We start from the raw sequence: 14,810 nt of genomic DNA on the forward strand, positions 1-14,810 counted from the left end.
TGGGTATTGAAAAAATTTTGAACAAAATGTACATAAAATAAATTATAAAACACAATAAACATAGAACAGTAGAACATAAACATGAGTCTTGAAGATGGTTCATTTCTTTACCCCTGAAAAATATACGATATCATTCTGCCTTGGGGGGGTGTCAGCCAGCGAGTCCTCTGATTCTGACCTTGTTCTTTTACTACTCAAGAGTCGGAAGCCAGGAGAGCATATTAAGTGTTCATTGCATTTGTATTTTAACCGAGCAGCTATGGTTGCGCGTTTCACACACCCTCTCCGGACCACGTTGAGTTGACACACTGACAGCGGCAAAAGCGATGCATGCGCTTTTCACTTGTAAAACTCAAGGGTGTATGGGTAATGTAGTCTCTGCTCTTGGTGGGACGAATAAGGAAGCGTGCATTGTGAAGGGCGCTCTGAAAAGCGGCAGCGCAGCCAAAGGATTAAAACAGATGTGCAAATGAGCGTACCGGTATGCTAAAAGCACGTTCTGGGCGCACGTAGAGGTAGCGGTACGCTCAAGAGCTATATTTGGAAGTGGCGGTACTGAGTACCGGCGCGTACCGGCCCACTTAAAGCAATGACTCCAACTCTTCCGCCATATCTAAATTTAAAATGAATCGTGAAGATTCTTCACCCTGAGTCACAAGAACATAAACGTAGGGCTGCACGATTTGGGCCAAAATGATAATCACGATTATTTTGATCAATATTGCGATCACGATTAATTATCACGATTATTTGTTGATTTTAACCAAAACAAATTTTATTGCCACATAGGCTAATTATAACTGCTTTCACATCCATATTGTGCTACATTTCTGCTAATGTATGTGTATCTAAATAAAATAGGTCCTCTTATTCACCAAAATTCAGTGCATCTCCTTAAAGAATAAAGAAAACAATAAAGAAAATGTAGCAAAACTTCAACAGGGCACTATTTTACATTTTACATTGTGTAAATCTATTTTAGGAAGCAAAATATAAACTTGCATTGTACCTGCATAATGGATGTGAATAAAACACGCAAAATATACAATCAATAAAAAAACAAATATTCCATAACAGAATGTAACCAAATGAGAACATTTCAAGGCAGAACTGCACTATGGAAGTTCGATTAATGGATGAAATTCAGAGTCATTGTTATTTGACGCTTAATAAATGTAAAATGTTGTGGTAGGCCTACAGTGTCAGTGATTAGTTGTGAAGTCTTACTGCATAAATTTAATCTATTTAATTCTCCATGTGAAAGTTTATGTGCTCAAATTATTTCTATTTGTTAAACAATAGGTCAAAACAAGACGTTTGTAGGACTGATTATTGGAGTCCATTAATCGAACTTCCATGCCTCTTATGTAAGGGTTAATGCCCGACGAGGTGTCCGTTGTCAGGTTTTAATGGACGACGGCGAGGTGTAAACCGGCCGACGCGCAGCGGAGGACGGTTGCCTCCGCCGAAGTCCATTAAAACCTGACAACGGTCACCTCGAAGGGCATTAACCCGCTTATACCATGGTCACTTGCCAAATAAAACATTTTTAAAACATTAGTTTATATTTTAATTAGGCTAAATCTAGTTTTTTCAAATAATAACTTGCCTGACGATTTATTTAGCAACTTGAGATATTTATAGTCCGCTCAGCTTGTAGAACCCTTCAGGTTCAAAAATGCTTTTTTTTTTTCCATGAAACACAAAGGTAGGCATAGTTATTTTTTTATTGCACATAAAACACTTTGTGTTACACTAGTCTACACTAACCACAGCCTCCGAAGCACCGCTGTAGGTCGACTCTCCGATGCTGGACTGGAGAGCCGTCAAATAAAGTCGGTGACAGGCCATCGATGCGAGAGCAGTCTGCGGGCTTACTGGGCTCCGTCAGTCCGTGAGAGACTGAAGATGAAATAACGAACGAAGTCGCTCATTGTAGTAGGCTATGTAATATCTAACTAACGTTGACTGCCTGTTGCTATGGTTACTCACACAGCTGTTGTAGGCAGCGCATTTATTTATTAATTTCGAATGGTAAACAGGCAGTTTCACCAGAACTACTTTAGGTGTCCTCTATCACTTTTTAACGGACACCCTGCAGCCAATCAGAATCGAGTATTCACCCAGACCATGGTATAAATAGTAAATATATATATGTAGTATGTACCAATTTACTAATGCAATTTACTAATGCTCACACTCGGTCTCTCACGCGCACTGTCACTCAGTCTCTCTCGCGCGCGACACAATCGGTAGGCGCGCGCTGTTGCTCGCACGCAGACACACTCGCGGTCTCTCTCGTGCACTGTCGCTCGCACGCAGACCGTAGGTCTCTCTCGCGCACCTGGGCTCATGGAGGCACGTGATCAGACACTGGTTTACGGTGCGCTAGATTGGCAAAAAAAAAGCTTTCTGTGAACTGAATGACGCATTTAAAATATCGCTCGATCACGCGAATTTGATCGTGGGAAGCCAAAATCGTGATCGTGATTAAAATTCGATTAATCGTGCAGCCCTACATAAACGATTAAATTACTTCCTTGAAGTGACCATTGCATGTTCCTTTCACTAACGGACTTGTTGAAAGGCCCTTCGTGAAGGGAATTAGTTGTTCACTTTTGTTTGAAACACCCCTACAAATGGTGTCCCCTTCCCGAAGTGCCCTTCAAGGTTGCAAAAACGCCATTTGGAACTCGCCCTAGAACTCAGAAACTAAACATGACCGTATCCGTGACAGTATCATTTTTTGTGTGTTTTTAACTTACTGCTTTCCAACATGAGCTAGTTTTATGTCCACTGTACCACTCCATATTCTCTTTGTTCTTACATAGTACATATACTTGATGTTGGTTGCATATACTATATATGTTATGTAATTTATGTATACATATAAATTAATCCTTGGTTTGATTATTTATTTTAAAATGATCTGCCGTTTCACAGAATCGCTTTGACAACCTCTTCCGGAAGTACATCACATACACAGGTGGGGAGGAGCTCTTTGGCCTATCTGTTACCCAGCATCCACAGCTGCTTGAGATCAGGAAACAGTTGACACTTCTCCAAAAGCTCTATGGACTCTACAACAGTGTCATTGACACAGTCAATGGTTACTATGACATCTCATGGGCCGACATTCACATTGACAGAATCAACAATGAACTTCTTGAGTTTCAGACGAGGTGAGAAGGGTACAGAAGTCAAACTAAATTTCTGAAGACCCTCTCTCTGGCAGTCATGTAATAAGTTACATTGAAAAGCATGAAGGCACCAGGGGATTTCAATTGTGCTGGTCTGTTCTGGTAATCGCAGAAGCTTCTCAGAAAAGAGATTCATTCTCCATGCCTGTCAAGAACTGAAATTAAAGTCAGCTGTGTTGGAGCAAGTACCAGTGTAATGCAATAATCGTTTTGAGAATAAAAGGATGAATGGAGAGTTTTCTGTCTGATGCAATTTAAAGTATTCTTGAGTTAAATATAATAAGTATGGACATCTTTATAGTTTACAACAGAGTCATTTGCAGTCAGCAAGATTTACTTTACTATATGCTAATGTTAATTTACAGTAATAGCGGACAAAAATGTACAAAGCTAATAATAAATATCTTTAAATGTGAAATCAGACACAATGAACTTTAAATTTCACACCTTTAAATGTTCTTGTTTTGTAGGTGCCGCAAGCTGCCGCGGGCCCTTAAAGAGTGGCAGGCATTTCTTGACCTGAAAAAAACTATTGACGAATTTAGTGAGTGCTGCCCCTTGCTGGATCTAATGACTAACAAAGCAATGATGACACGCCACTGGAAGAGAATTACTGAGGTTACAAGTCACACCTTTGAGGTCGAAACTGATAACTTCAAGCTTCGCAACATCATGGAAGCCCCACTGTTGAAGTACAAAGAAGAAATAGAGGTCAGAATTAGTTTTTATATCCATAGACATAAATAGAGATTAGATTGTAGTTTTGTCCTTAAAGTTCTCCACTTTTTAAAGAATTTGTAAATAATCCATTATAATTGTAACAACACATTTGAGCAGGATATCTGTATCAGTGCGGTAAAGGAGCGTGACATCGAGCAGAAACTCAAGCAAGTAATTGCGGAATGGGACAACAAGACCTTTACCTTTGCCCACTTTAAAACCAGAGGCGAGCTCCTTCTGAGAGGAGACAGTACGTCTGAGATCATTACTAACATGGAGGACAGCCTGATGGTGCTTGGTTCCCTTATGAGCAACAGGTGAGCCATTAGATCAACAATTAATTTCTCTGGAAAATTCTACTGTCCATGCAGTTACAGTTTATTTATATTCTATTATTCAAGTGTTATTTACTGAAAATTAATGATTTAATAATGAATTTCACTCATGAATTTGGCAAATTGACTGTGTTGAATTGTGGTATTACATTTAAATTTATATATATTGTAAGTTTATAAAGTACATTGGTATAGGAAAACAAATGGAATGATTTGGGACAATTATTTAGCTTATCCTCTAATGCTCCTGACCTTGTGTCTTATATCTCTGTAGATACAACACACCGTTCAAAGCCCAGATCCAGAAGTGGGTTCAGAACCTCTCCAATACAACAGATATCATTGAGAACTGGATGACTGTACAAAACCTCTGGATTTACCTTGAGGCTGTTTTTGTTGGTGGAGACATAGCCAAACAGCTGCCAAAGGTAATATCAGTAATTCAGTCTCACTCCCACACGTTGACACTTTTTTGGCCATTTTATTGAAAGTGAAGACACGATGGGGAAAAGAGAAAACTAATGTTAAATGAGGCCTTATTATAAAGTGTTACCAAAAATACTTACAATTGTACTTTATAATTGTACTTTACGATTGAAATAATATATCATAACATTGAACTAATTATATCATTTTTGCTTTATGATAATAAGATTTGTATTTTTTTAGAATCTCCATTTTCTTTGGTTTGTTTTGTTTTGTTGTGTTAAATAACACAGATTTTGCAGATGTTTTGTGAAATTCCAGATACCACAGATGTTTCTTGTTTCCCTGGAGTTAAATATTTAATGTGAAATCTTAACAAATTCAAGTGAAACCTTCTCTTTTAGGAGGCAAAGCGCTTCTCCAACATCGATAAATCGTGGGTTAAAATCATGACTCGAGCTCATGAGATGCCCAATGTAGTCCAGTCGTGTGTGGGAGATGAGACTATGGGTCAGCTGCTGCCTCACCTGCTGGAACAGCTAGAGATGTGTCAAAAATCTCTCACAGGGTACATAACACATCTGTTTTTCAGTCTAGTCCTTATATCAGGATTCAGCAGTTTAACCAGTTTCTATAGCAAGATGCACCTGGGAAAATTGCAGTTATGTTGTCACAGGTGACACAAGGTTGAGTTGGACAACAACAACAACAACAAAATCCGGGATAAACAAGTTTTCAATTAAATTTTGAAATAATATTTTTAAGTTGCTATTTTAGTCAGGTTAAAGTGAATCTAAATAGTGCTGCTAATTTTAAGCTTGTCTTCTGCTTTACAGATATCTGGAGAAAAAGCGATTGCTGTTTCCACGTTTCTTCTTTGTATCGGATCCTGCATTGCTGGAGATTTTGGGCCAAGCATCTGACTCGCACACCATCCAGGCTCACCTGCTCAACATCTTTGACAACATCAAATGTGTCCACTTCCATGAAAAGGTGATCACTACTTTAACCTAGAAAGCCTGCTTTCTTATTCTAAAAGCATCCCTCTTCATGTCTGTCACGCTGGCTTGTAGAGAGCACACGATAAAGAAGAAGATAAGGTTCAGAAAGTCTTTAATATTCCACACGAGTCAACAAGGCAGACACAACCTAAGCATTAATGTGACCAGACAAATGAGAACTGAAAACACAGCAACTTAAAAAGTAGGGCAAACAAGGGTGATTAATGACGAACAGCTGAACAGAATGACTAGTCATAATCAGTAACCATGACAACTATAGAGTGGCTGGAAATCTGAACAAAGGAAAACATAAAACTGATGATATGAAAAGTGAAAGTGAAAAACTAACAAAGCAATAGGCTTTATGCACAGCTTCACTACTTCCTGAACTTCAGCCAGTTCCTTTGTTTCCTGTCTGCAATTATTGGACAAACTGATTAATCCAGGTGTGCCCGATTATTGTTACTGAGGCCAGGCACACCTGGATTAATCAGTTTGTGATTTAATGCCAATTGTGACAATGTTGTGGTACACATCTCTTTTTGCTGTGAAATCTATACACATTTTTATAAAGTAAATAAGAATAACTGTTATATTGTTTGTAAGATAAACACTTCTTTGAGCAACTTAGGCTTAGTTTATTATCCATACATAATTTTTTGAGAAACATCATCTTAAAATGTGAGTATCAAATAATCCATCAGGCTTTTAAGGAATGTTAGGAAAGTATACATTTGCTTGAAAATATCTGCTTTTCAAAAATAACCAACACTGGATTTGCTTTTAGATGTATGATAAGGTTTTGGCGATATCATCACGAGAGGGTGAGACAGTTGAGCTGGACAGGCCTGTCATAGCAGAGGGCAATGTGGAGGTCTGGCTTAATGCACTACTGAAAGAATCCCAGAGTTCTTTGCACCTTGTCATCCGTCAGGCTGCACTTGCCATTCAAGACTCTGGTTTTGAGTTGATTGAATTTTTGGACTCCTTTCCCGCACAGGTATTTAAAATAATGACAGTGATACAATTTATAAAGTAAATTAAAAAAAATGCTATAGTATATTAACGGGACTACTGGCTTCTGTGGTTTAGGTTGGTTTACTAGGAATCCAGATGATCTGGACAAAAGATTCTGAGGATGCTTTGAGCAATGCCAGATATGACCGTAAGATCATGGCTAAAACCAACCATTTTTTTCTTGAGCTCCTCAACAATTTAATTGACATGACCACAAAGGACCTTGGAGCTGTTGAACGGACAAAGTATGAAACCCTAATCACCATTCACGTACACCAGAGGGACATCTTTGATGATTTGGTGAGTGCCAGAATATATTCATCCAGTTTATTTACAGTTTACATGCTATGCTCAGTCTCAGCATTGTTGATAGTTGCTCATTTGAGTTCCGTATTTTAGAATTTTAGAACTTTATCATCTTCAATTTTTAAAGCTCTAGAATAGGCAATTTAGCTAATGCAGACTGCCAAATTACCATTGCAGTCACTTCTGGGGTTATGTCAACTGGCAAGGTTGGATGTTTTGATATCTCATGACTGAATGACAAATTACTGAGTATGTCACAACCCTCAGATATTATTAAGCATTTGTGTACGTCCCTTTGAGACAGCTCCAAAAGATAACCACCCAGCAAAAACTGATATTTTCTGTTCTTCTCACACAGTGTCGTTTGCACATCAAAAGCCCCACAGACTTTGAATGGCTGAAACAATGCCGCTTTTATTTCAACGAGGACACAGATAAGATGATGATCAACATCACTGATGTGGCTTTCATTTATCAGAATGAGTTTCTAGGCTGCACTGACAGGCTGGTCATCACTCCTCTCACTGACAGGTGCTGCTAGCAATTACAAGCTTGTTTACCTCTATTTTCTCACTGTGGCGCAATTTATGTATAATTACAAATCAGATGTGATTTCTCATAGACCATACAATTATAAATTCTGCTTAGAACAAAATAATACAAAAGCCCAACAAAATGATGAACATAAGAAATTATATTGTGCATAAGGAAAATGAAGATTAAAACCATTGTGTTTTTTTTTTGTGTGACTCTTTTTATTTGCTTTCATGATAATTAAGCATATGTTCCCCAAATTTTAATTACTGTAATGTGTCTGGATGTTTTATAATTGGAATCTATTTAAAATGTCGATTCATTTTAGATTATCATCACTAAAAAATATGTATGGAATTATCAACAAAAACTGCTATGTATAACAGCTTTACAGCTGAAATAACATATTAGTTTTCAGTGCTGAGAATATATATTTTTTTACATTATGATAATGAGAATTTGTCCCATATATATATATATATATATATATATATATATATATATTTATTAATGGTCCTAAAATAGCCATATAAGCAAAATGCACATATAACATTTATTCAACAAATTCTCATGCATTCTCATCCTTTGGCGTCATATAGGTGACGCCATTTGACATTTCGTCGAAATCTTACGCACATGGTATCCTTTAACGTCAATATAACACGCACTGTTATGGGTAGGTTTAGGTCTGGGGTAGGGTTACGGTTATGACGCCTTGGGATCTGCGTCTCATATTCACGCTAAACGATGCCATGTGCGTTGGATTTAGACGAGCGTCACCTGTATGACGCCTTGGGATGAGAACGGGCTGCATTTATTACATGTTTAGTACTTTACACACTGCATTTTCCTATTTTGTCTTGCTTTTCCATAAAGATGTCTAAACATACTTGGGTACATTAGCTTTTGTTTTGATTTAAATAATTAATTAAATAATTTGTATGTACGCTTAATAAAAAAAAAAAAAAAAAAAAAGAAGTAAAAAACTGTAGATAATTAATTAAAGATGCATCCTGTGTTATAAATATTCAGATATTTTTTTACTGGACAACCCACAAAAATACTGATTAAGAAATGTTTCCTTTGCAGTGCAGATGTTACTTTTTCTTGCCTTAAATCATCTCTGCAAAGTCATTTCAATATATTTCCTAGATGCTACATTACTTTAGCTCAAGCTCTGGGAATGAGCATGGGTGGAGCTCCAGCCGGGCCAGCTGGAACAGGAAAGACGGAAACCACTAAGGACATGGGCCGCTGCCTGGGCAAATATGTGGTGGTATTCAACTGCTCTGACCAGATGGACTTCAGAGGCTTGGGCAGAATATTCAAAGGTGCACATTATAAAAACAAATGTTACTTTTATTCTTGCAAATTAAATGAAAGCATATTCATGTAATATAATTATAATGACAATACATGTGAAATCTGTAAGCAATCATCCCTAATTCATTACCCATACACAAGCGATATCTGTATGATATCATGTGTGAAATTAACATGAGAAACCAATGCTTTGTCATTTCATCAGAGTGTTCGTTTTTTTGCTTTTTGCATACTTGGGGATGAATTTATTTTTTTATATATATACAAATAATAATAAAAAATCTGCCTTTAGGTCTTGCTCAGTCTGGCTCCTGGGGATGTTTTGATGAGTTTAACCGTATTGACCTGCCGGTGCTCTCAGTGGCGGCTCAACAAATCGCCATTGTGCTCACCTGCAAGAAAGAACGGCGGAAGAACTTCATCTTTACTGATGGAGATAATGTAGAGATGAACCCTGAGTTTGGCATCTTCCTCACGATGGTGAGCTGGTGCATCATGTCTTCTTTGAAATATCACACATCTCACAGAGATTTAAAAGTTTCTTTAACATTTACAAACTAAGAACTCATAAAAGGTAGAGATTAATTTATTGGAGTGGTTTGCACATTCTCTCACTGTACACACACCTGTGACCGTACATCAGCTGAATTCTATATTACTGAGCCAAGTTACAATGTTTTATTTTTTATCATACTGCTGTTTCCAGCAATAAAATGTTCCACTTAAGCCATATGTTACCATGAATTTTACCATTAATGAGGGCAGATGAGGGCACAGTACAATGTGACACCATTTACTCTTGATAAAGTTTGATTATTTTTTTCATACTATATGAAACAAATGGAACATATTACGAATACAGTTGTTTATAGATACATCTCAAAGACTATGCGGAAATCTGATTAAACTCGGATTTGAAGACCCAATGAAATGAAAGGTTACACTTTCAGGCTAACCGTAATATAAACAATACAGTAGGTTGTTATCTTCTCTTTTTTTTTCACGTACAGAATCCTGGATATGCAGGGAGACAGGAACTTCCAGAGAATCTGAAAATTAACTTCCGCTCAGTGGCGATGATGGTTCCTGACAGACAGATCATTATCAGAGTGAAACTGGCAAGCTGTGGCTTCATTGACAATATCGAGCTGGCCAGGAAATTCTTCACTCTGTACAAGCTGTGTGAGGAGCAGCTCTCTAAACAGGTGACTATCATTAGTAACAATGTACTACATTATATAGTATATACTTAATAATCAGATATTCCGATTTTCCAGTCAGTTCTACCCTGCTTATTGTAAACTAGATTTACAGAAAAGAACTGTAAAGTGTTGCTGAAGAACTAAATATTACCGGTATGTATTATACTATGGGGCTGTTGAATGCTTGATTCTGATTGGTTGACGAATGTTCTAAAGTGTGCAATTATTTTTACAGTAAACCCATAGCTATGGTAGTTCCAGGCAGGTCTTGGACGCATTATAGTTTCATATAACTTCGCCAAATGATTTTAGTTATTTCAAAGGTACTTAAATCTGACAACAGCAAATGAACCAAAACCCACAAAGACACTGACCAAGCAAATAAATATAACAAACAATAAGTTGAAAATTACAATTTGTTTTCCCCACAAAATTACTTTTCATTATCTATGGAAAGCATACTATCTTTCTCCCATTTTCTCTCCCATGCAAACACACACAGGTAGGCTACAGTACAGAAAATAAAATAGTTAAAATAGTTTTGAATCTGCAAAACTACCAGACATTTCTCAGTATCAAGGCAATTAGAGATGCTGAGCTCCATAATGGTGATTTCAAATGAAACATTCAATAAAACATCAACATCTAAACATCTGTTAAATGCCAATAAGAACTTCTGTAGACATATGACAGAAATTATGTCAAACTGGGGTGCATTTTCCAAAAGCATTGTTAGCCAACTATGGTCGCAAGTTCCGTCATTATCAGCATAGTTCAACGAGTCTGTTTTTCCTGAAACCATCGTTCCAACGAATGTTCGCAAACAGCATTGCAAAGTTGTGTGGTTGGAACAACAGCTCTCGAGCTGTGGTTAGAAGCATAGCTTCTTGTTTGGACTCAATAAATCCTTATCTTGAGCAAAATAAGCAAGCTGACATTCAGTACAATCTGTATCTTTTATTTGGAATACATACAAATGTCGATAAGTTTGTCAAGACATTTAAAGCACCGTTTTTGAAGAGTGCGTACTGAACGTGCTCTAGTAGGCTACGTAAGAACGAGCCTATGATTGAATCTGGAAATAAAGCCATATAACTGAGAAAAATGATAAATATTCCTCAGTGTAATGAACGCCCACTGAAGGCAGGTTGCAAAGAACCCAAGTACAGTTTATTTAGAAAAAAAATTGATAAAAAAACAACAACAAAAAACATGGCGTGGCATGAACTCAAAAACATGAACATGGACCAAACAGTGGTTTCAGGAAACAATACTTGACAAAGACACATGGCAAACACGAGGGCTTAAATACACAAAATACACAAGACTAATGACTAGACAAGGGACACCTGTGAACAATGAAACAATGAACCAATGACAACATGACAACACAGAACACATGGCAGGATCACAAGACTAGAACAGGGATCACATGAAAGACATGAAACAAGAACATGAAACAAAACCAAAACGTGACACTCAGATGCCATGTCCGTAATTTATAGCAAACCATCTAGCATTAATTCGATCTCAAACAGATTCATTGAAATAAGTTATTACTCCACCAAGTGCGTGACATCATTAACCAACGTGGTTGAACCAACAAATTTGCGACAATACGGTTTCAGGAAATAGTCGTGACTAGCTAGTTGATTTCTTCAACGATGCATCGTACTATGGTAGTTACGCAGTGAGTTACGTCGTAGTACGGGAAACGCACCCCTGGTTAGTTATAAGTGAAGCTTGTAATGCTGTTTTTGTAGTTGTTTAATCACCCTCTGCTGAGATCTGGAGAGATGTAATGTCTTTTTTTATCTTCAATTGATTTGATCTAAGGCTGTGGCTGGAGGTCAGTTTGTTTTGTTTCTTGTTGTTCCTCTTTCCTTCAGTGTTTCTGCTTGTTAATAGCAGGTGTTAATCACTACTGTTCAACCATCACTTAACCCTCTAGGCGCCACGGTCGAGTTTACTCGACAAGATGAGGCACTGAATAAAACGGCCGATTTTGTCAAATTGGGTGTCAAATTTCGTTCGACCTCCCCTCCACTGGATGGCAGACATGTCATACTTCATCCCCGAATCAAAAAACGTCATGTTTCTATACAAAATGTTCGAGTTAGAGCGCGTTGAATCAGTGAGATCAAAAGCGGAGCTAGTGTGCGAGTGAGCCATGTTATCAGAGCCTCTCTGCAATCGCGGCGACAGTATTGTGGTGGAGACTTTGTCTAATACCACTGAGTATGTTAGACGAGGCCGAAGTATTCATAGGACAGTTAGGAGGCAATGTGGAGGCAGGGTGGGGAGTCGCAATGACAATGACAGTAGTCCGAGCTGTGCACACTCGGCGCGCGCGCGCGAGGCAGATCTGGCCGCGCTGCTCGTATCATCTCACTCATGATCTGTGCGAGTGAGCGTTTGAACTAAACAGGTCTTGTCTACTTGTGTTTGTATGTCATATGAATAATATATATGTGCCCCATACATGGAATCAGAGTGTCTACTGTATTTAGTAAATGGAAAATCTCTACAGCAAAAGGCAACCACTACATGCATTCGGTTTGTTTCTACCATTTATTAGTAATGATTTACACAGTTTGTTTACTACTTACTATATACCTGAGCATTCAGTATTGTGCAATATAACATACAGAAGGTGATGGACATTTTGGGGGGAAAGAAGTGCTGCATTTTATCATTAAAACATGTGACTTTTCATGAAAATTCTATAATCCAAGATTGCCGCCACCATATGACGTCATAATATGCAAATTAGATGGAAAAATGTAATCCCTACATAAACTTTGGGTCATCCTTAATATTTCTCTAATTTACAGAAAGTCTCTATCTTTTATCACTTTTAAGATATAGCCTTTTGAAATTGAGATGTCAAAATCGAACGTTTTAGGAAAAAACCTCTGGCGCCTAAAGGGTTAATGAATCACTTAATTATCCAATTATTATCAAATTATCATGCTGTGAACTAGAAATGTGCAATAACTCATTCGATTTGAGTTCTGTTTCTGTTATTGAGTTCACATAACTTTCAGTAATGTTTGAGTGCAATTAACTCATTTTATTTAGTACATTTACCTGTTAGGTTTTACGGTGTAGTATAAAGACAATAATTGACTCCGGGGTCAATTGAATTACAGCATTAGAAAAATAATGCATACCCAAGGTGTAACGGCCACTCTGCTTTGTGTGGTGACCACAAGTATTCCCATTGTCAATTTTTCCTTACTTTTCCGGCAGTGGGGGGCGGCAGTGGCTCAGTTGTTCATGTTGGTTGTCTACAAACCGGAAGGTTGGTGGTTCAATCCTCGGTTCCACCTGACCAAGTGTCGAGGTGTCCATGAGCAAGACACCTAACCCCAGCTGCTCCCGACGAGCTGGATGGCGCCTTGCATGGCTGCCGTCGCCCGTCGGTGTATGAATGAGTGAGTGAATGGGTGAGGCAAGGCAGGCAAGACAACAATGGAAACGTCTAGGTTACTAATGTAACCCCCGTTCCCTGAAGGAGGGAATGGAAATGTTAATCGTCAGTGAGTGACGAATTAGGATCTCGCCTGAGAGCCAAATCACCTTCAAGTGGTTACAGAACAAGCCAATACATGTTGGCTAGTGAGAATCCGCACCCCCTCTTCCTTGTATATAAGGGCTTGCGTGCAATACTCACATCAAGTTTTCCCTGAGGAGCCGAAACGGTGTCCCGGCTGTCAGCGGAGGCACAGGAGTTGTGGCGACGGGTATTAACATCTACGTTCCCTCCTTCAGGGTACAGGGGTTACATTAGTAACCTAGACGTTCCCTATCAGTCGGTTACGTTCAACGTTAACCCTCCGTGACTGACAACGACAACTTCTGACTTCTTCTAGCGCTCTGAGTAAGCCGGCTGGTCCCCCCTGCACCTGCTGGGGCAGAGAAGGGGACGGGCTTAAGCACAAAGATTGTCAATCCCTGAGTTCCTTTCACCCTTTACAGTGAAACTATTGGATAACACTGGGAAAGCTTGCCTATTTAAGTTTTGTAAAGGGACACTGCGGAGGCCACATCCTGCCCTTAGAGATGTAACATGTGGAGTTACTCATATGGACTGACCGTTACGGCAGTATAACATATGGAAGATCTCTGAAGTAGATCCCGCCTATAATTCAGGGGTGCATTCAATACTATACAGAGATGGCAGAGGGAACTCTACCGAGGGAAAGACACAGGCCCGCCAACAGGGAAGCCGTTACCGTGGATTTACACATATGGGATCACCTAAGCAGGGGAATCACAACATATGGGCATCTAGTCTAGTACAGGGGCTGACCAACTGGGCATAAGCACGAGTACTAGACCAGCAGTGGCTAGTTGCATAAACTTAGCCATTATGTTAAGATGGTGTCTTAAGATCTAGGTATGATCCACTAACAGTTGGTCAAGGGACGGTTAGTCTTACTTTTCGGTATCAAATTAGGCCAATGTACGTTTTTATGTTTTAACTAACTTGTAAGACTAGTCTAAGTAGTTTATGCAACCAGTCCCGGGGGCTGATGTCTGATGTCTCGATCCATTGACCACAACAATGACTGTAGAGCAGAGTTAAACAAACGTCCGCTTGGCTCTTCAGTGAAAGCTTGATGTGAGTATTGTGAGTATTGCACGCAAGCCCTTATATACCTGGAAGAGGGGGTGCGGTTTGCGATGCAAATCTCACTAGCCAAAGTGCATTGGCTCGTTCTGTTAACACTTGAAGGTTAT

General features: G+C 38.7%; 1 protein-coding gene across 1 annotated transcript in view; it reads left to right on the plus strand.

Annotated features, from left to right (window-relative positions):
- dnah5 (dynein, axonemal, heavy chain 5) overlaps positions 1 to 14,810 on the plus strand; it is a 171,460-nt gene that overhangs the window by 62,373 nt on the left and 94,277 nt on the right. Inside the window, exons 28-39 of the mRNA XM_056257650.1 lie at positions 2,944 to 3,182; positions 3,671 to 3,911; positions 4,038 to 4,237; positions 4,530 to 4,683; positions 5,086 to 5,249; positions 5,518 to 5,674; positions 6,470 to 6,682; positions 6,775 to 6,999; positions 7,364 to 7,536; positions 8,692 to 8,870; positions 9,155 to 9,342; positions 9,873 to 10,067. Coding sequence (XP_056113625.1) covers positions 2,944 to 3,182; positions 3,671 to 3,911; positions 4,038 to 4,237; positions 4,530 to 4,683; positions 5,086 to 5,249; positions 5,518 to 5,674; positions 6,470 to 6,682; positions 6,775 to 6,999; positions 7,364 to 7,536; positions 8,692 to 8,870; positions 9,155 to 9,342; positions 9,873 to 10,067 — 2,328 coding nt within the window. The remainder of the gene's footprint in view (positions 1 to 2,943; positions 3,183 to 3,670; positions 3,912 to 4,037; positions 4,238 to 4,529; positions 4,684 to 5,085; positions 5,250 to 5,517; positions 5,675 to 6,469; positions 6,683 to 6,774; positions 7,000 to 7,363; positions 7,537 to 8,691; positions 8,871 to 9,154; positions 9,343 to 9,872; positions 10,068 to 14,810) is intronic.

Source organism: Rhinichthys klamathensis, unplaced genomic scaffold (assembly GCF_029890125.1).
Source record: "Rhinichthys klamathensis goyatoka isolate OS25496 unplaced genomic scaffold, OSU_Roscu_1.1 h1tg000006l_1, whole genome shotgun sequence".
Lineage (NCBI taxonomy): Eukaryota > Metazoa > Chordata > Actinopteri > Cypriniformes > Leuciscidae > Rhinichthys > Rhinichthys klamathensis.